The sequence below is a fragment of the Leishmania donovani genome, chromosome 31 (genome assembly GCF_000227135.1).
Source record: "Leishmania donovani BPK282A1 complete genome, chromosome 31".
Classification (NCBI taxonomy): domain Eukaryota; phylum Euglenozoa; class Kinetoplastea; order Trypanosomatida; family Trypanosomatidae; genus Leishmania; species Leishmania donovani.
The window spans coordinates 1397879-1416964 of NC_018258.1; the positions used below are offsets into that span (position 1 = coordinate 1397879).

The following is a 19086-nucleotide window of genomic DNA, read 5'->3' on the forward strand; positions in this document are numbered from 1 at the left end:
GGCGGCGCGCCATCCACAGCATGGCCGCCGACATCCGTAGCGATACATCGCTCTGACCTCCTCCCCCACGTCGCAGGTGTCTAGCCCTGTCGCCAGCGGAGGCGGCTCGGCATTGGCAGAGGGATAGTGGAGTGTGGGGGAGGGGGGTGCACTGGACCCTGCAATACCGCGCGCTGAGCTGTGTGTGCCCCCTCCCTTCCCCTCTCTTACCTCACCGCGAAAACACGGCGGAGGACCAGGCAATAAATGGAGGGAGGACGAAGACGACACGACAGCAGACACGCAGTGCAGGGAATGATGAACAGGTCTGCATGGGCGGGGAAAAGAGAGGAGGCAGTGGGGCAGCCTCGAAAGGGGACAGTCGGCGCGCGGGCTGGATAGATGCGCGACAGAGTATGGGTTCGTGTGCATGCGTGCTGGTGTTGGCCACTCCTCTTCATGTCAAAGTACGTGAAGATCACACAGCAAATCACCTGGAAGAGAAGAAGGCGGCTCGCCGCTCACCCCGTACGCCTGCATCGCACCTTCGCGTGCCGGCGAGCAGACGCGCCGACGTGCATGCGAGCCGTACGCCAGAAGACCCGCGAACAGCAGGTGCGCGCCTGCGCACGCACCCTCCGTGCAGTGATGAGAATTGAGCCCTTATCGTCATGCGAAAGGTGATTGCAAAGAGAGAGAGGAGGAAAGACATGAGCACCACTGCGCCAGAGAAGACAGCGGTGTCGGCGATGAAGCCAACGACTACACACAGCGTCCCAGTGGAAACTTGGAAGACTCGATGACAGGCGCCACTGAGCGCCTGCACGTGTGCTATGAGAGTCACCGACTGTCGACCAACGACGGCACCACTGACGCGTGAGACGAAAGGAGCCAGGAAAAGGAAAGGAAGCAAAAAAAAAACAGCGAAGAGGCTCAGTCGGGGTTGCTCACCCTGGCCATGTGTCGGTGACACCGTCGGTGTGGGAGAGAGGGCGAAGGGGGGACGAACAAAACAGCGGTTATGCGGTGAGGTGAGAGCGCAAGCCAGCATGGCGGGGGGAGTCTCTAGTAGAGCGCCCCCAGCACGCCGGCGCGCGTTCTCGTCACGTGGTGCCACAGACGGAGACACATACACCCAAACAAACACACACACACACATATACACACACACACCCAAACACACCCACACACACACACATACACACACACACATATACACACATACACACACACACAGACAGAGAGAAACAACACATGCACACACATGTTTATATGCACACGTTACGGTCACAGCTACGGAGAGATACGAAAACAGAGAAACGGAGAAACAGAGCTGACACGAGCAGAAAAATATTTTTGTGTTGCGTGCTTCGCCTCCGCGCACACGTCCTTCTGCAGCGCCGAATGACAGCCGCTAATGCCGAACCGATGCGAGACAGACAGACAGACAGGCAGAGACAGAGTGGGTCAGCAGAAGTTGCGAAAGCGGCGTCCAATGCTGAGAGAAGCGGGAAGCAGCATCACGGGCAAAACAAAACGTGGCAAACAAAGAAGGAAACGGAAAAGGAAGGGAACACAAAACGCAAACATGCGCGCACACACACACGCACGCGCACGCGCACGCGCACTCGAAATGCGCCACGCGACAGCACCACATCGACGCTGCGCATTTCATGAAAAGGAAGAAAAGAGACGGAAAACGTTCTATTAAGAGCATCTGCACTGCGTCTGCATGGCTGCGTGTGTGGGAGTCTGGTCGCCGACCTTTCCGCCAGAGACGCATTCCGTAAGACGAGCCATGAGTGGAGAGAGGCGAGGCGCGCACGGGTGGGGGTAGGGGGTTGACAACCACACGCACGCACAAAGACGCATACAGAGGATCACACGCATCGACTTCGGTCTCTACATGGACGTGCAGATGCTGCGCTTATGGAAAAGAAAGTTGTAAACATTTGACACGCGCACACAGTGTGCGTATCCACATAAGATGCGGGGAGGGAGGGAGGGAGGGAGGGAGGGCTGTCAGCGCACACCCATGCGCGCCTGCCCCTCCCCTCTCTTCCTGCCGTCCGCAGGACCTTTGCTTTCGGTTGTCCTTACGCGTGGTCGGCAATCCCCTTGCGGCCACCAAAGAAACCAGCGACGGTATCCATGACGGTGAGAAGGAACTGGCCACCGAGGCCTGGGTAGCGGGCGAGGAGGCTGCGGGTGTAGGAGACGTCCTGGCACTTCTTCAGCTGCAGGTCGATCCGCTCAATCGCCGCCGCCAGCGAGTTGGCGATCGATGTGGAACTGGCGTCTTGCATGTCTAGCTTCTCCTGCAGCTCCACGCAGTAGTCGCGGAGCATGCTGAGGGAGCTGTAGAGGGTCGTGGCCTTGAGCATAATACGACACGACTCCGGCCGTGACACCTTCACCTTGACCTGGAACGTGTCGGGGTTGTTGTACACCTCCTTCAGCGTAGCAATGGCCATCACCTGAGGAATGGCGCAGAAGCGGAACACGGACGGGTCGCGCAGAGCGGAGAGGTAGTCCACGATGTATGGGACATGCACGAGAGCGTCGGCCACCATGGCGTTCAGGCACTGCACCGCTGCCGCATTGTTCGACTCACTCTTCAGCTCCTTCAGCTCCGTCACGTACGTGCCCCAGATCTCCTTCGGCCAGAACATCCGCGGCGGCTCCTCGCGGATGTCCTCGTAGTAGTCGCGGATGATGTTTGTCTTCTGCAGGAAGAGACCCATGTGGTTGGAACTGGTGAGATCGTCGTCCAGGCTCGGGTCCTCAAAGCCGCAGCGGGCGAAGAGCTGGGTGAGGCCGTGGCCGACGAGACCGGCGACATAGTGGCAGTACTCGTTGTAGTCGTCCTTTGTGACCACCGGGCGCTTCAGGAACTCGCACATGCCGTTTGCCATGCGCTCGCAGATATTGGCGATGACGTCCTGATAGCCCTTCTTCAGCTTCTTGAATGCGCGCGACACGCACGGGTATTTCTCCAGCAGTTCGCGCTCGCGTCCCTCGCCGACGCCGCTCATGCACCAGCTCATGTCGCTCGTGTGCGTGTGGAACTTCGGAAGCTCCTTCAGCTTGACGTCTACCGGAACGCTCATGTCATCCTCCAAGGTATCGAGCGCGCGGAGGACAAGGTAGAAGATGCAGATGGCATCACGGAGCTGCTGGTCTGCGAGCTGCGCCACGACAACCGCGAAGGATCGAGAGACGTCGTTCATGATATCGTAGCAGAAGCGTAAGTCCGTCTCCTCCGGCGGCACCTGAATCTTCACAGAGCGCATCTGCCACTTTACACGCATCATCGCCACCGAATCCGAGAAGAGCCCCATGGCTGCTTGCTGGTGTGTGCTCGTGTGTGTGTGTGTGTCTACGTTGAGGGCGGCGTGAGAAAAGACGGAAGAGGAGCTGGAGGCACACAGCAGGATGGGGACGCGCGGAGGAAAGGAGGGATGGGGCGGGATGGAGGAGGGGAGGCTGCTACGTGCGTCGGTGTTTGTCTGTATAGGGACCTCCTGCTTTTATGGATATGACTTCAATACGAAAAGATAAAGGGAAAAGACTGAAGTATGATGCGCAGATTGCTGTTCCAGTGGAAGGCGTGCCGGCGGTCGCGGTTGTCGCGTGTGTGTGCGCGTATGTAGACGCCGAATCGGCAGGAGGTGTGCACCGGGGAAGCGGGGAGAAGGAGGGGTCACAGAATAATGATGAGAGAAGGTGTGAGTGGCGTGTGTCAACATCGTCGCAAAATTACACGGAGGAAACACGCTGCCGTGCGTCGCGGGCATACTCGCAAAGAAGCCGCTTCGCCAGTCGCTGAGACGCCAAGTCCAGCAGGCACACATCCGCTCATACACAAGAAGGGCGTCTCCCTCTCGCTGCAAGAGTGTGGTTGGCTTGGAAAAGGGAGGCGCGGTGAGCCTTGAATTACCATCCCCCGCTCTTTTCAGACACACCTGCAGACCAGATAATGGGGTGCAGCCTGTCAGCCAGTGCAAGCACGGCCTCGCCGTCCTCCTCCTTGTGACGTTGTTCATTCCAATCCAACAGACGAGGTCAGAGTTGGCTCTGTGGCTTCGTGACTTGCCCGCGGTCATCGACTTCCCCGTCGACCCACGGCTTCAGCATTGCATACGGCGTGGTGCCTGGGCCGCGCAGCTCCATGTCCGAGTGCTGACCCTCCAGCGCGCGCCGCACGTCCTGCTTGCAAACCCACATCACCTTTTCAAGCTCGGAGGCATCCACCACCAGACTCGGTGAGGCATCAGCCACCGCGTAGTAGCACATCATCATCAGGTAGGGATACGGCCACGGCTGAGACCCGATGTAGCGCACCTCGCTCACCCTGGCGCCGCTCTCCTCCTCCACCTCACGCCGCACCGTCTCCTCGGCTGACTCGCCGTGCAGAACAAATCCAGAGAGCAGCGTCAGCATCTTGCTCTCCTTGCGCCGCTGCGACAGGATGACGTTGCCCTTGCCGTCCAGTACCGCCACGAGCACGGCGGGCACAAGCTGGGGGAAGTGCTGCTTCCTGCACTTGGGGCAAAGCCGGCTGAAGCCGACATCGCGCGTTGGGTCCGTTGCCGTTCCGCAGTTGGCACAAAACCGGTTGGAGGCGTGCCAGCGGACAAGCGACATAGCGAGGCCATAGGCCGCCTGCTCCGGCCGCGCCATCTCGAATACGTGCCCGTCCTTGGACGGCGCCCAGATCAGCTGTGACAGCCGGCGCCCGGCAAGGTTGTCTGCCATGGAGGAAAAGATGTTCTCGCCGGTTCTTGGATCCTCGCCAACGTAGATGAGCTCCTTGAGGTCCTTCACTATGAGGGCCCCATCACAGAGCGAATGGTGCCACCATGCCACATTCGGCTGCCGCTGCGCACGTGGCACAAAGCCTGCATGCTCCTTCTTCGCAATGACTACACGTGGCTTGTGCGAGGGCTGCAGGCGCTGGACCTGGAAGCCCGGTACCATGCGCTCCTGCTCCAGGCGGCGCAGGTGGCCGCCGGAGAAGGCGAACTCGAGCGGCCGGCTCATGCCAGCCTCGAGTAGCGCAGAGGGTCTGCGGGTGAAGAGAGTCGGGGGTGGAGGGGACGGCGAAGGCACACACAACAGCAACGGCGACGAGGCGACGCAAGATACAAAGAAAGCAAAGGAAAGACAGTGCAGCGCTGACGAGGTGCTGACGCCTCTCAGTTCGGGGACCCGCTGCTCTTGCTGTGCTACGGCGGGCGGCACACCGTCATGGGGGTTTCTCCTTCGAGTACAGTTGGAGAGAGCATGCCAGCATCAAGGTACTGTGTTTGGGTGCTGGTGGTGGTTGCGGAGCCACAATGAGTTATCCACAACGGCAGAGAATGAGGTGAGACTCGCGTGCGCGCCTCTCAAGCGTGAAGGCGGAGGATGAGGAGGGATCCCTCGAGCAGGAAGAGCAAAACATGAAGGCCAAGGGGGGAGGGACTAGAGGAGATGCGAGAGAGATAGACGGATGGGGGCATGATGGAAGCAGTGTTGAACGTGTCCATATGTGTGTGTGTGTGAGCATGCACGCACACGTGGACGAAGAAGGTGGGAAGTGAGAGGGGAGGGCAGCAGAGAGGGTAGGCAAACGAGGCTCAGGCATAGATCTGGACACCGTCATGCACGGGGTGCCGCGGTAATGTCTTTGAAGTTTGAAAGAGCGAGCGAAAAGTGATGTGCCACGGCTCCAGCTGCACCTCTACTCGTACCACACCCATAGAGTCGCTCGTGTGTCTGTGAGGCTCACCTGCCAAGTCCGTGCCACTGTCTTATCGCGCCTCCCTTGCTAGGGGAAGAGGCTCCAAGACCACAACGAAGCTCTTAAAAGGGAGCTTGAGTCACACCATTCAACAGTCAGCGAGCTGCGTAGAAAGCGATGATACACGAGTGACCCAACAGAGTGAATCTTCTTAGCCCGAGTTCCGCTGCTGAAACTGCTGCTGCGGGTGGAGACAACGACGGTGCGGCTGCGCTCCTTTTCCTCTTATTTTCGTTTTTCTTCCGCTGTCTGCCGCTCACGGCTAACTTCATATCTGCTCGTCTGAAGACGTGGCAATACGCACAGACGCACACATACACACACCACCTCCCTCTGGCATGAGCGCGCGCGTACACGGTGGTAAGCGAGGGAGGCGGAGGGTTGGGAGGGTGTAGGCGGAGACACACGCAAACGTGAGTGCACAAAGAAAACGACCCTGCCACAGACAACGAGAGAAAGAAACAAAACACCAAAGAAAATCAACATCGTTGCACGCAGATGCACGCGCGTCGGGGCGCGACCCCACGCACTCGCGGCACACAACAAACGGGGGTGGGGCTGCTACACACGCACATATATAGAGAGAGAAAGAGAGAGACACATACACGTATACACACACAAACACGCGGTGGTTCCAGAGTGACAGCGACACGAGATCAACACGCACGCCACGACGAGGAGCTCCCAGAGAGCGCACAAGCACGCACCGAAAAGGGCAACGTGACTGAAGAGAGAAAGGGAGGAGGGAGGGTAGGGGAGGGGCAGCACAGGATGAGCCGAAGAGAGAAGGGCGACACATGCAGCAAACACCAACTGGGCACACACACAGACACAGGTAGGCACGACAGAAGGACAGAGAAACAGACGAAAATGAGACCGGAAAGGAAGTTGTCGCAATGCCACGAAAAAATGAAGAAGGGCGGCGAGAGAGCGTTCGACGGGGACAAGAGCGGCACGTCCCCGCGAGATGGCGAGATGCGCCGGCCCGTCGGCTTTCGGCCCGCTTGTGCGCCCGCACTGGTGTGCATGCCGCCCTCTCTTTCTCTCTATCTCGCTCTACGTGGATGTGAGATAGGCTCTGGGGCGCTCGGGGAGAGGGGAGTGGAGGGGGTCACCGACTGCAAAGAGGTGACGCGACGCACAAGAGAGCTCACGAATGAGGTGGGAAAGACGAGAGACAGAGGGACGGAAGAGAGGTGAAACAGCCGAAGCGAGTGTTCGCACAGAAACAGATGCGGGCACGCACACGCGCATACAGAGAACGAGACAAACTAACGCACCCTCAGCCCAGTGCTCGTGCACGCAACAACACAAACCGAGCACGCGGCAGACGGGCCGAGATGAGGACAGATCTTGATAAGGAGCGATGACTCACAAAACACGAAACAGACCCAACGGCCGTCACACCACCGAGATAAACGCACAAGTGCAGATGTCACTTTTGCGTGCACACTGTCGCGATACATCACTGCCGCCGTCACACTGCCTCCGTTGTTGGTGTGCACTATCGTGGCGAATCCGCAGTCGTGCTTGTCTGACCAAAAATTCGTCTTTCTTTTCCTTTCCTTTCCGTGCGTGCACACGCAGCGCGTTGTTCCCGCTGTGCATTGCCTGCGCATGTGCCTCTGACGTTGCGCCTGAAGCAGAGGGAAGCAAAAGAGACACATAACCGAGAGAAGGGCAGAGAAGGCACAAGGGCGTGAAACGGCCCGCCGACGCGTGCGCAGACATGAAGGACGCGTGCGGATCGCGCAGCGGCAGAGAGAGAGAGAACGAGAAGGTGGGAAGGGCTAAAGCCTCAGACAGACAGACACAAGCAGGGCGAAAAAAAAAACGAGAAATGGCGTGCGTGTAAGCACGTGTGCGTGCGTGCGTGTGTGTCTGCATCCTCTGCCCTCACAAGTGCGAGATCACGAATAGAGATAGAGCGCGAGAGGCAGCGGGGGCGAAGGAGGGGGAGGAAGCTAGCGTGCACCGTTCTGCTAGAAAAGGGCAGCCGAACCATAAAAAAATAATCAGGAAAGACCAGTAGCATGTGTGTTTGTGTGAGGGGAGGCGGCAACGAGCAGGTGAAAGGCACCGCATGCGGGAGCGCCCAACTGCATGATGCGGGAGACCGGAGGCACTCTCATCCGCACGCGTGCGAGCCCTGAAGCGTACACAAAGCGAAGGGGCAGAAGAGAGAGGCTGAGGCGCAAGTGGGCGGCAGGTGGCGGAGAGGACAGCAGGAGACGTGTGATGGGTGTGCTCCTTCCGTAGAGGTGCGCGCGCAGGCGTCTGCGCATCTGCGCCCCCCACCAAGTCGTCACGAGTGAGAGTCGTCCACTGCAGAAACGCAAAAAACAAGGAGACAGACGAGAGCTCGGGACGTGCCCGCCCATCAACGTCAGCGGTAGTTACGGGGCGGCTTCCTGCAACGTAGTCAGCCACTGCTCGTACGCCCTCTGGGTCGGCGCCATGAACCAAAAGGCCTTGCCCGCCTGGTTCTTCATGGCAAAGACGAACTCCTCGCCAGCCATCATGACATCGATGGGGCACACGGAGGTCAGAGTGGCGACCGGCACCACCTCTTCCGGGTCCACCCCGCTTGGGTCCCGGATCGAAATCTGCTTCTTGTCGAAACTCAAGAGGCACTTCTGCCATCCGCGCAGCGCCGTGTGGCGCTTCACCGTGCCAATGAGCGGCTCCGGCTCCTCCAAGTGCGCAGGCGGTTCCTCCGTGTTCAGCGACTGCGTAATGCAGCGCGCGATGGCCTCGCGCACGTCGGCAGGGATGCGGTTGTGCTTTTCCACACTGCGCTTGAGGGTCTCGAGGTTGGAGCGAATAAAAGGCTCGTGAAACAGCTCGTGAATCGTCGGCCGCGTGTTGGAGTCGACGGAGAGAAGTCGGTTGCACACATCGCGCAAGCTCGCCGAGTACGATGACGGCAGGTCAGAGCGCCGCCCGTGGCATATGTTTGTGATGAGTTCATCCATGTTCTTGCCGGTGAAGGGGCGGCGGAGCGCCATGACCTCGTAAAGCACGACTCCGAGGGCCCACATTTCACTCTTCTTGCTGTACGGCTGGCGATGCCACAACTCCGGGCTGAGGTAGTATGGCGTGCCACAGAAGGTCGAGCCGACGGCATTGGAGAGGGAGTCCTCGTACTGGCGCGAAAAGCCGAAGTCGCCGAGCTTGACGAGGCCGGTGGTAGTGAGGAGTATGTTTGCGGTCTTCAGGTCGCGGTGCATCATCTTGTTCGAGTGGATGTGGTCCAGGGCAAGGCAGAGCTGCAGAAAGATGAACACCACCTCGTGCTCGCGGAAAAACTTCATCTCGCGCACGCGGGCCTTTATCTGCTTGTACAGATCCCCGCCATCGGCGTACTCCATCACAATCAGCAGCTGCCCCTCTCTCTCGATGGCGTTCTCGCAACGCACGACGTGCGGGTTGCAGCAGCGCGAGAGACACTTCACCTCGTTTGTCACGAAGCCGCGGTCCTTCTCGCTCATGCTATTCAGGTCCATCACTTTCGCGGCGAAGACGTTGCCGGTCGCGCTTTCCTCCACGCGCCACGCGCTACCAAAGCTGCCCTGTCCCAGCAAGCGCTTTTTGACGTACTGGCAGTTCGGCGTCCGGCCGAGGATGTCCTGCAGAGGGCCCTGACCGGTCTCTGTCGTGCTGGGTGGCACTGGCAGGCCGTTATTGCCGCCGTTCGGCTTTCGCTGGTCTTGCTCCTCCATTGCAGAACGTGCGTGTGTGTGTGCGCGCGCGCCAGACGCCAGGAGGCAGGGAGGGGGGGGATGAGGCAAAAAGAAGCGCTGAGAGAGGATGCGGGAGGAGCGAAGAGGTCAGCCACGCAACTCACAGCGGAACAGCACACGGAGCAGAGAATGGCAACGATAATAATGCCGGACAGCGCACAGGCCTAACAGCGACGGCAGGCGCGCAGAGGCAAGATGGGATGCGGCTGCCAAAAAGAGATGGAGAGAAAAGCAGTACGATGCGCAGAGGACAGAGACTCCGACAGAGAGGGAGGGAGGCGCCAAGGAAAAGGAAAGCGGGAGAAGAGAGACGTCAGCGTCACCACCAGAAATGGTGCGAGTCGGGGCTGAGAAAGACAAGGGGGAGGAAGACGAAGGTGGAAAACGCAAGGCCAGCGAGCGAGGAGAGCGTGACACACGAGCACTGGGCGGCGGCGGCGGAAGGGGAAAGGAAAAACAAGCCGAGAAGAACTGAACAGAATAGGAGACAGGGTGAGAAACGCTGTACAACTTAGTGCAATGATACGCGAAAGGCAGATGTATAAATGTGCACGCGTGTTCTCACGTGATGGTGCATGTATAGGAGGTCTGCAGGGGGTGGGTGTGCAGGTGCTTCCAGGCAGTAGTGCCGTTTTTCAGTGCAAGCAGCTGTGCACGCGACTCTGTGCGGCGGGTTTAACCACGTGACTGCGCAGACGGAAAAGAAAAGGAAGCGAAGAAAAAAAATAGTCGCGATGACTGCGGCGATGGTTACCGAAAACGGCTGACGCAGAGCCGACTTCCGCACGTGTATAGCGGAAGGCACCCGTCGTACGCGCACGTGCGCGTAGTGCCTCGCCCTCTTTCCTTTTTTCAGTTGTTTCTTCGTGCGGAGAGAGCGGCAGACACGCACAGGCAAACCCTGCCTCAGACGGAGCTACCCGCATACACCGAGATGCGAAAAAAGGAAAGAGGCGAAGTGCAAGGGACTGGGGAGGAGCAAGAAAGGGAGGGGAGAAGGCGACCGTTGATCACGTAGCGAAAAATGAGAATGCCGAACCTGCCGCACACGCTTGGGGGGGGGGTATGTGTGTTTGGCCAAGGAGGGGAGGGGAGACCCGGGATGTGCGGGACGATGACGCGCTGAAGTGGCAGCGGGGATCGGCGCTAGTGCGAACGATGATAATGATTGGCACACCGAGCGAGGGGGCGTGCTGTGGTGCGGCGGCCTGCCGCGCGTGCGTGTCTCTCTCTATGGGTACAAGTGAGATGAGAATGTATCAAAGACGAGGATGATGGGTGAAAGGGGCACCGGCGCCGTGTTCGTTCTCTCTCACGCGTAGCGAGTGCAGTAGAATAAGATACAAGTGCGGGGAAGGAGGGGGTGGGGGGGTTGCAGCAACAGAAAAGAGAGAACGTTCCGGGCTTCTTCGGGGCTGGTGTTTGCCCATGGAGTAGAGTGGCGCATGTGCATGTGCATGCGCATTTGCGTGTGTGTAAGTGCGGCCGAGGGGGTGAGGAAGAGCGAGAGAGAAAGAGAAAGTCGAAAGGAAAGAGTCCACGCATAGCTCACCTGTGGTGATCCGTTCGTGCCGCACAGACACAGACGACGTCGTATCTCGCTCTTCGTGTCATGCGACCATAGCGCACTCTCAACGCCACACGCATATGCACACACACAAGCGTTGGCCTTCTGTTGCGTGCCCCGAGCTCACTAAAACACACAAAGAGAACCATAAGCAGAGGCTCCCCGCACTTGTTCTTCAATATGCGCCGCTAGCCATATCCTTTCCCTGATGATCAGCTTCTTGCTTACGCCCGCTACGCGTCGCACTCGCACCCGCATCCCCTCATCCCCCCTTCCTCCTCCGAGCTCAACGTACGATACCCGACAGAAGTACGAGCAACAAGTAGTACGACTGTCCGGCGTGTGTGCACATGCCTGTGAGTGCAGGTGGCGAAGAGTGCACGTATCTGCCGAGAGGATGGAGGCAAAAAAAAAAGTATTCGGCATGTCGCACATCGACTACTGGTAAGCCAAGAAAAGAAAAAAAAACGACAAGACCACGCAGGTGGCGCCATCACACTCGACTCACCGAGAGGGCCCACTGGACACAATTGTAGAGGCGCGGGAGAAATGCACGAGAAACAGAAGGAATACGCGCCGACCAATGAGATGAAACTGCACAGAGAAAACCGTAAAGAAGTGGGAGGAGGGGAGCGAGGGGGAGGGGGGTCGAGGACGTTATCGTGGCACCTAGCCCAAGACTCGAGATAGGGGGACATGAATCTTGAGAGGGAGGAAGAGGAACGGAAAGGAGGAGAAGGGGGGCGTTTGCGTTTGTTCGCGTGATTCAGGAAGTGTTGGACGGATGGGGGAAGCTGGTGAGGGTGTGATAGAGTGATACACCGGAAGTCGTGCCTCCTGCGCAGTGACACAGATGATGCAAAACATTTGCAACAGGAGAAATGTATATGAGTAGAGAGAAAGAGCGGGAGACGGCCACGCGCGGAAGATGGGGAGAATCCCGAGCTAACAGGGGAGGTGTATGTTCGCAAACCGCAGCGCTGTGCTCGGAACGTGCCGACACGCCGCTGTGGACGCAGACGCACAAAGACAGAGAAAACAAAGGAGATCGCGGTACCCTCTACTGCGCCACACCACCCACAAAGCCGTCGACACGAAGCGTCGCCGCGTCCCATCGGCAGCGCCCCGACGAAGTGGACTCTTCCCTTCCCACCCCCCTGTATTGTATACTTTAAGTTAGAAGCACAGAGAGAAAAGAGATAAACAGCAACAAATTCAAAACAGCCGCATCGCGCAGGACACCCTCCTCTCTCCTCATCACGCACGCTCGAGCGAACGAAATCAGCCCGCATCTATTCAGCCGTGCTGTGCGCACAGGCCGACGAGTCCAAGGCTACCTTCGCGGCCTTGGCGATTGCCGGGTTCTCGAAGAGTTTCGCCAGCGCGCGCTCCATCGAGCTCTCCTCACCGCCGTGCAGGGTGAGCAGGCGCTGCAGTTCCTTCGCCCATTCGCTGTTGTTCAGAGCCGCGTGGCCGTTGCTCTCCCCAACCCAGGTGCCATCGAGACCCTGCAGCCACTTCAGTTGATCCTGGTCGGCCGTGCCCCACGCCGGTCCGTTGGGGTGCGCCACCGAGTAGCACTCCTCGACCTTGCGAACGCCCCCTGCAAGGGAGTCGACGACGCCGACCTCGAGCATATCGTTCGCCACCTCCAGCTCCTTCAGTTTGCGTTGCAGCTTGTGGTAGAAGTGGCGGCGGCTATCTTTCCACGGGACGACGTCGCGCACCACACCGGTCGCTTTCATCCGCACGTACGTGTCATGCAGATCGGCGAAGCGCACCGCAACGTCGCGGTAATGCGGCAGCAGCTCTTTCTCGGCCTCACGGGCCGCCTTCGCCTCCATCGCTGCGAGGTCCGGCCGACTGCGCCGAATCAGCTGCAGCACGTCGTCGTCGCGAAACTTGATCTCCACCACACCAGACGGCTCAAGGATGCCACCGCGCGAGGACGGGTCGCAGTACATCTCGACGACGCCGTTGTGGTTGATCGTCGGGTCCACGACCACCCAGGCCCCACCTCGCAGCTCGCCCCCTGGCGGAATGTAGATGAAGACCGGCGCAGTGTAGACGCGGAGGTTGTCGACGATGGAGGCGCCAAACTTCAGCACCTCGTCAAACATGTCGCGCATGCCACCCGAGAAGCCGCGCCAGTTCGCCAGGATGAAGCATGGCAGCCGTTCATGGTGGAAGTCATCGAGGGCGTCGGCCGTCTTGCGCGCCGAGTCGGGAAACCACACCTGGCCCGCCTGCGTAATAAAAGAAGACGTCGAGGTCGGGTCAGCCGGATCTGCCGGGTCGAACTTCTTCGTCAGGCGCGTCTCAACAAGGATAACGCCGCAGGGGATGCCGCCGAGCGTGGCGCGGCCGACCACCACCGTACGTGCCCACCCCTCCAGCGTCTCCATCCACGAGCCGCGGTCGAACAGGCCCGTCTGACCGAGCAGTCCCGTCACGAGGAGGCGTGGGTCGTACTGCGTGTTCGACGTCGGGCAGAAGGTCACGTCGCGATCGATCGGGTCGACAGAGGCCCAGAGCAGGCGATGCGGTGTGCAGCGCCGAGGGTGCAGGACAGCCGGCACGTAGTCGAGCCACCGCAGCAGCACGCGGGCAGAGCCATAGTCGTGGTGTGTGCACCAGTGCGTGACACCGTTCGGCACCATAATCTGCTTGCCGCCGAGCTGGCTGTTGCCCATGTACACGTCCTTGCCGAGCAGTCGGTTGAGAGCACCGGCGCCAGTCAGGATGAGAGGCGAGTCGTTCGTCTGGATGACGCGGCGGCCAAGACGGTTCAGGTAAGCGCCGATGCCGACACTGCGCCCCGAGACGAGGCTGATGGTCGGGATCTCGCTGTAGTTCTTCGACATCTCACCCGCCACGAGACCGGACCCGCTCAGGTTTTCAACGCCGATGTACTCCGTCGGCCCGCCCACCACGCCTTTTATCACGTACCGCGTTTCTCCTTTCACCTCAAGCGGTTCCGCCTCCATCTGAATCTTCTTCCGTTCCCTCAGCTCCTCGTAGTCGCTCTTGGTGAGGTACAGGTAGGCTATATCATTCTTCTCCGTGAACTCGACGAGGAACCTCTTCTTGACCTCGGTGCTGAGGCCAAGACGTGCGCCGCTGTTGGTGCTAATGTACACAAACGGCACGTGCTGCGCGCGGGCAAGCACCGAGGCGGCCTTGAAGACGCAGTCCTCCGGGACGGCGAAGGATCCGGACTGAAAGGTGATGTCATTGGCGACGACCACGATGCGGCGCGTCTGCGCCGTCTTCAACTCCATATCGAAGTAGCGCGGCGGCGCGTACTCGACCATCCACACCACCATGCCACACGACTGCGCGAAGGTCCTTCTCGTCGACAGCAATTCCCCGTCCTCGCAAAGAAAGAGCTCCGTGGCGCGCAGCGGGTTCTTTGGGATGGAGGTGTGAGGCAGATCCAGCGCGCAGCGCAGCTTCATCCACTCCTTACGTAGGATAAGGTTCAGCACGGCCGGCCAGTCGTGCACGTACGTCGTGCCGGCGCGGCGTGCCTGCAGGCGCTTCACGTCACGCGCTTCAAGCTGTGGGTACGGCCCGAGAGTGATGGCGCGGTGGCGCGTCTCCGTCGGCTCCGACATCATATCGACGGAAATTTGCTGCTCTTTTTCGGACGGCAGCATCTCGCGCAGGTCCCCCAGCTTCGACGCGGTGCGCATCAGATGCGGCGTCCCGCGCGGCGCCGGCATCATAGGGGAGGTGAGGCTCATCTCCAGCAGGGACTCGGCGGAGCGGCCCGTGGACGAGTAGTCGACGTCCTCAGACGTCTCGGCACGGTGCAGCTGCAGCTGGCCGTTCGACAGTGACTCGTAGTAGACATGCACCGACACGCCATAGCCAGACGGGCTCTTGGCGATGACACGCATTGGAATGAGACCCGACGGCACCTTCACGTGAAAGGATACTTCCACATCCCGCACACCCAACTCCGTCAGCTTCTCCTGGTACGAGCTGGCCGCCGCCACCAGCAGGGGCTGCAGCGAGCGGACGTCGAAGGTCAGCTCAATCATCTTTACGAACACGTGATTGCTGTCCGGAAACTTCACCGTCGAGTCGTCGCGGGCTACCTGCAGCGCTGCCAGGCACTTAGCCAGCATGTGGCCCACATCCACGTCCGTCACCTCCGTCCAGGGAGTCATGCCCATGTCGTGAGGCGTCACCGCCACACGCGCGAACATGCGGTGCTCCAGCGCGGACGCGCCAGCCTTCTTGGGGGCCGCCTTGAACACGTGTACATCCTTGTAGGGTGTCGGGTGCATGCTCACCTCGTAGTTCGACAGCCGGTCGAGTTCCAGCCGACGCGCCGACTGTGGCAGCACGTTGCGCAGCAGTGTGTCCTCCTGGAAGCCCGTCTCCGCCCGGAACGTGAAGAAATGCGGCCCCTCCGGCATCCCATGTGCCATGAAGTACACCGTCTCGAGCTTTTCGAACTTCTGAAAGACGGCCGCGTTCTCCTCCATCAGCAGGCGACACATGCGCGCCACGTCTGACTGCGTCGACTCGCGCGAGACGGAGAAGAAGACGGTTGCGATGACGATGTCGTCGCTGTAGTGTGACACAACATCGCGGAACGACGAGGCCAGCGTCGACTGGAGCAGCTTCTCATCGGGCAGCATGACGCAGATGCCCCGCCCACCGATTATTCTTCGCGACCCCACAGCCAGCTCGTCGCTCATGTGCAGCACCTCCGCATCCTCGATGGGGTCGAAGTTGTAGCTGGCGTACCAGCTGGTGCCCTGCTTCAAAATGTCCAGATCCTTGATCTCGCTCTCGCCAGAGTACTCACGGCGAATGAACAGCTCGAGGCATATGTGCACTAGGTGCTCCATCTGACGGTCGAACATGATGGAGCAGAGGAGGTCGTAGCCGAAACCGCTGGCGACGAGGCTACGCAGGCTGCCCTCCTCCAGGGCCTCCGCGAACTGCGCCTTGCGCTCCGTGAAGGACGGCAAGGAGCACATGCGGAGCAGGTAGCGCGCCTGCAACAGCAGCGAGCCATACGCGAAGGACTTGAGGGTGACCAACTTCGACAGCGTCCCTTTCAGAGACTTGAGAAGCAGCGCGTTGCTCTCGAGGTATTTCAGCACGCTGCGCATTACGTAGTGGTGGCATTCCTGGTTGTGCGCAAAGTCTATCTGGAAGACGGCCTCGTTGTCGTCGAGGGTGTTGCGCAGCCCCTCGATCGCCTCTTGCCGGCTGTGCCCGTCAAAGGGCTGCTCCACGGTGACGTAGCGGTCCACAATGGTGTCGATGATGGCGCGGTACTTCTCGCTCGGCGTCTGCGGGCGCGCCTCCGTCTCGTCGCATATCTCGGCAGGAATGAAGGGCAGGTGGACCGCCTTGAGCGTGACCGACGAGAGACCCAGCGAGGCGAGGTCGGCGAATGCCCTGCGCACCCGCTCCTCGATCGGAATCTCCTTGAAATGGAAGCCGTTGACAAGCAACCACAGCGACTCCGCGGCGCGGCGCGCGCGCGTCACGCCGTCTGGCCGCTCGTACTGACGGGCGACAAGCAGCTCTGTCGGCCACGGGTCTTGGATCTCCTTCGGTCGCGCGACCTTGCTCGGGTCGTCCGGGGTGATCTCGGCCAGCAGCGAGCCCATCGCGATGGTCGTGCCGGGCACGGCACGGTGATGCAACGTACCGGTAGTCCTGGCCCGCAGCGGCAGAATCATCTTCATTACCTCCAACTCGGCAAACGCGTCGCCCTCGTTGACGTGGCCGTCATCGTCGATGACGTAGCGCACCAGGCGGCCGGGGACGCTGGCCATAATTTTCGTCGGGTCAACGTCGCCGGAGAAGTTCGTCACTTTGCCGCCGATGGTGATGCGCAGGCTGTTCGGCTCCTCGGCGACGTAGGCGACCAGCGTCTTGTCGCCGATGGTCAGTTGCAGGGCACCGGACGTGAGGATGCGGTACGGCACCAGCACGATACTGCCGTTCAAGGAGATGGCGTACTCGTTCAGGCTCACCATACCGGCGCTCAGCGTGTACTTCTCCGAGCGGCTCACGTAGGACTCGGTGTGAAGGTTGGAGAGATACTCCGTGGACGGCACGTGGCCGGCGGCGAGGAAGGCGATGTACTTGTCCTTGTGTTCCTGCATCCAGCGCATGTTGCGGTAGATGCTGGCGGCGATCAGCGCGGAGTGGATGCTGCGCTGGTGCGCCGGCGCTTCGGCCGCTTTCTTGGCGATCATGCCGTCCAGCCAAGCCGTGCTCACATCACAGTCGCGGAAGGCCGACGTCTCTAGCAGCTCCATGGCGTACGACGTCGACGTGCGGATTTCGCCGCGGACGACAAGTTTGCGGAGCGCAAGCACCATCCCGCGGCGCGCATCCTCGCGGGTCTCGCCGGAGGAAAAGATGTGGCCAAACTGCGAGTCGGCGTACTGGTGAATCTCACCGCCGGAGCCGACGGAGAAGTAGCCCCAGCACTCCTTGCTGTTCTTGAAGGCAATCTCCTCCACCTTGCCGGAGGTCGGCCGGAAGCCTTCGTCCGTATCCTCGGCCGTCACGCGCACAGCGATCGTATGGCACTTCGGCGGTACGCTCTGGCGGGCCGAGAAGTCGATCGGGGTGGTGCCGTACGGGTCCTCGCCGTAGAAGGCGCGCACCTCCGGAATGCGGTCGAGCGGGATGCCCATGCCGACGCAGAAGAGGGCAGCCGGCAGATTCACGCCCGAGATCATCTCCGAGACGGGGTGTTCGACCTGGATGCGCGGGTTCAGCTCCAAAAAGTAAAACTTGTGCGTCTCCTTGTCGTACATGTACTCCACCGTGCCGAGACCGCAGTATTTCACCGCGCAGGCCAGCTGAATGGCCGCTCTTTCCATTGCCGTGATGATGGCGGGATCGACCCCGAAGGCGGGGCCCTCCTCGATAATCTTTTGGTGGCGCCGCTGCACGCTGCAGTCACGCGTGCGCACGGCGATGCAGTTGCCGTAGCAGTCGGCAAGCAGCTGCACCTCCAGGTGACGCACATTCTCCAGCATGCGCATCACAAAGATGTGGCAGCCTTTCACCTCCTCGGACACAGCGAAGAACAAGCTCTTGACGTCCTTCAGACACTTGCAGCTGCGGATACCCTTGCCACCACCGCCTTCAGACGCCTTGATCATCACGGGGAAGCCGATGCGGCGGCACACCTCCTCGCACTCCTCCGGCGAGTTCACGTACGCCTTCTCGTACGCTGCGGCGTCCACAGAGAAGGTCTTTGGGGGGAGGCGAATGCTGTCGCCGCTCCACGGAACCGTCGGTACACCGTTGGACTGCGCCACAATCGTTGAGGCGATCTTGTCTCCCAACGCAAACATGGCATCTTCAGACGGGCCAAGAAAGGTGACGCGTTTTGACTTCATGCACTCGCGCGGCAGTGCCGGGTTCTCGGAGGCGTGGCCCCAGCCGGGGTAGATGGCGTCACACATGTTCTGCAGCGCTGTCTGCATAATGACATCCACGTTTGCGTAGTTGTTGCTATTCATGCCGCCCGGAACAGGAATATGCTTGTCCGCGAGCGAGATGAATTCGGCGTTCGCCTTTAGGTCCTCTGGGGTGGCCATCACCACGAACTGAACCGCATCGGAGTCACCCGTGTGCTCGTACATCCACGATCGAATCGAGTCCATCCCCTTCACGGCGGCGAGTCCGTTGTTGGCAATAAGAAGGCGCTTGATCGGCATTATAGCCCCGAGCGAGCTACACAGCTGCTCCATGGAGTCGTACCGGAACCCCACCGGGGAACTCTTTTCCTGCATCGCTTCCATCTTTGTGGGCAGCGACGCGTTGGAGATATCTGCGCTCGTGGCACGACACGCCCGTTTCCTCGCCGTACTGCGACTGTGTGTGCGTGTGTGTGTGTGTGATCTATGCACAGGGAAGGGTTGACAGTTTGGGAAGCGAGCGTGTGAGGCACAACGGAAAAGCACAACGCGTTGCGTTATCTCCGCTCCACGGAAGTGACGTGCGGCGTGGGCGAG

The 19086-nt window shown here is 60.1% G+C and overlaps 4 protein-coding genes across 4 annotated transcripts; all 4 read right to left on the bottom strand.

The window, feature by feature from the left end:
- Window positions 1-2075: 2075 nt before the first annotated feature.
- On the bottom strand, window positions 2076-3320 carry LDBPK_313050 (farnesyltransferase, putative; the record flags this gene model as incomplete). The annotated part of the gene is made up of 1 exon (XM_003863342.1): window positions 2076-3320. The coding sequence occupies one exon, from the start codon at window positions 3318-3320 to the stop codon at window positions 2076-2078; it is 1245 nt and encodes a 414-aa protein (XP_003863390.1).
- Window positions 3321-4044: 724 nt separating this feature from the next.
- LDBPK_313060 (mutt/nudix family protein-like protein) lies at window positions 4045-5022 on the bottom strand (the record flags this gene model as incomplete). The annotated part of the gene is made up of 1 exon (XM_003863343.1): window positions 4045-5022. The coding sequence occupies one exon, from the start codon at window positions 5020-5022 to the stop codon at window positions 4045-4047; it is 978 nt and encodes a 325-aa protein (XP_003863391.1).
- Window positions 5023-8160: 3138 nt separating this feature from the next.
- Window positions 8161-9486, bottom strand: LDBPK_313070 (serine/threonine-protein kinase, putative; the record flags this gene model as incomplete). The annotated part of the gene is made up of 1 exon (XM_003863344.1): window positions 8161-9486. The coding sequence occupies one exon, from the start codon at window positions 9484-9486 to the stop codon at window positions 8161-8163; it is 1326 nt and encodes a 441-aa protein (XP_003863392.1).
- Window positions 9487-12366: 2880 nt separating this feature from the next.
- Window positions 12367-18873, bottom strand: LDBPK_313080 (acetyl-CoA carboxylase, putative; the record flags this gene model as incomplete). The annotated part of the gene is made up of 1 exon (XM_003863345.1): window positions 12367-18873. One exon carries the CDS (start codon window positions 18871-18873, stop codon window positions 12367-12369), a length of 6507 nt encoding a protein of 2168 aa, XP_003863393.1.
- Between the last annotated feature and the right edge of the window lie 213 nt (window positions 18874-19086).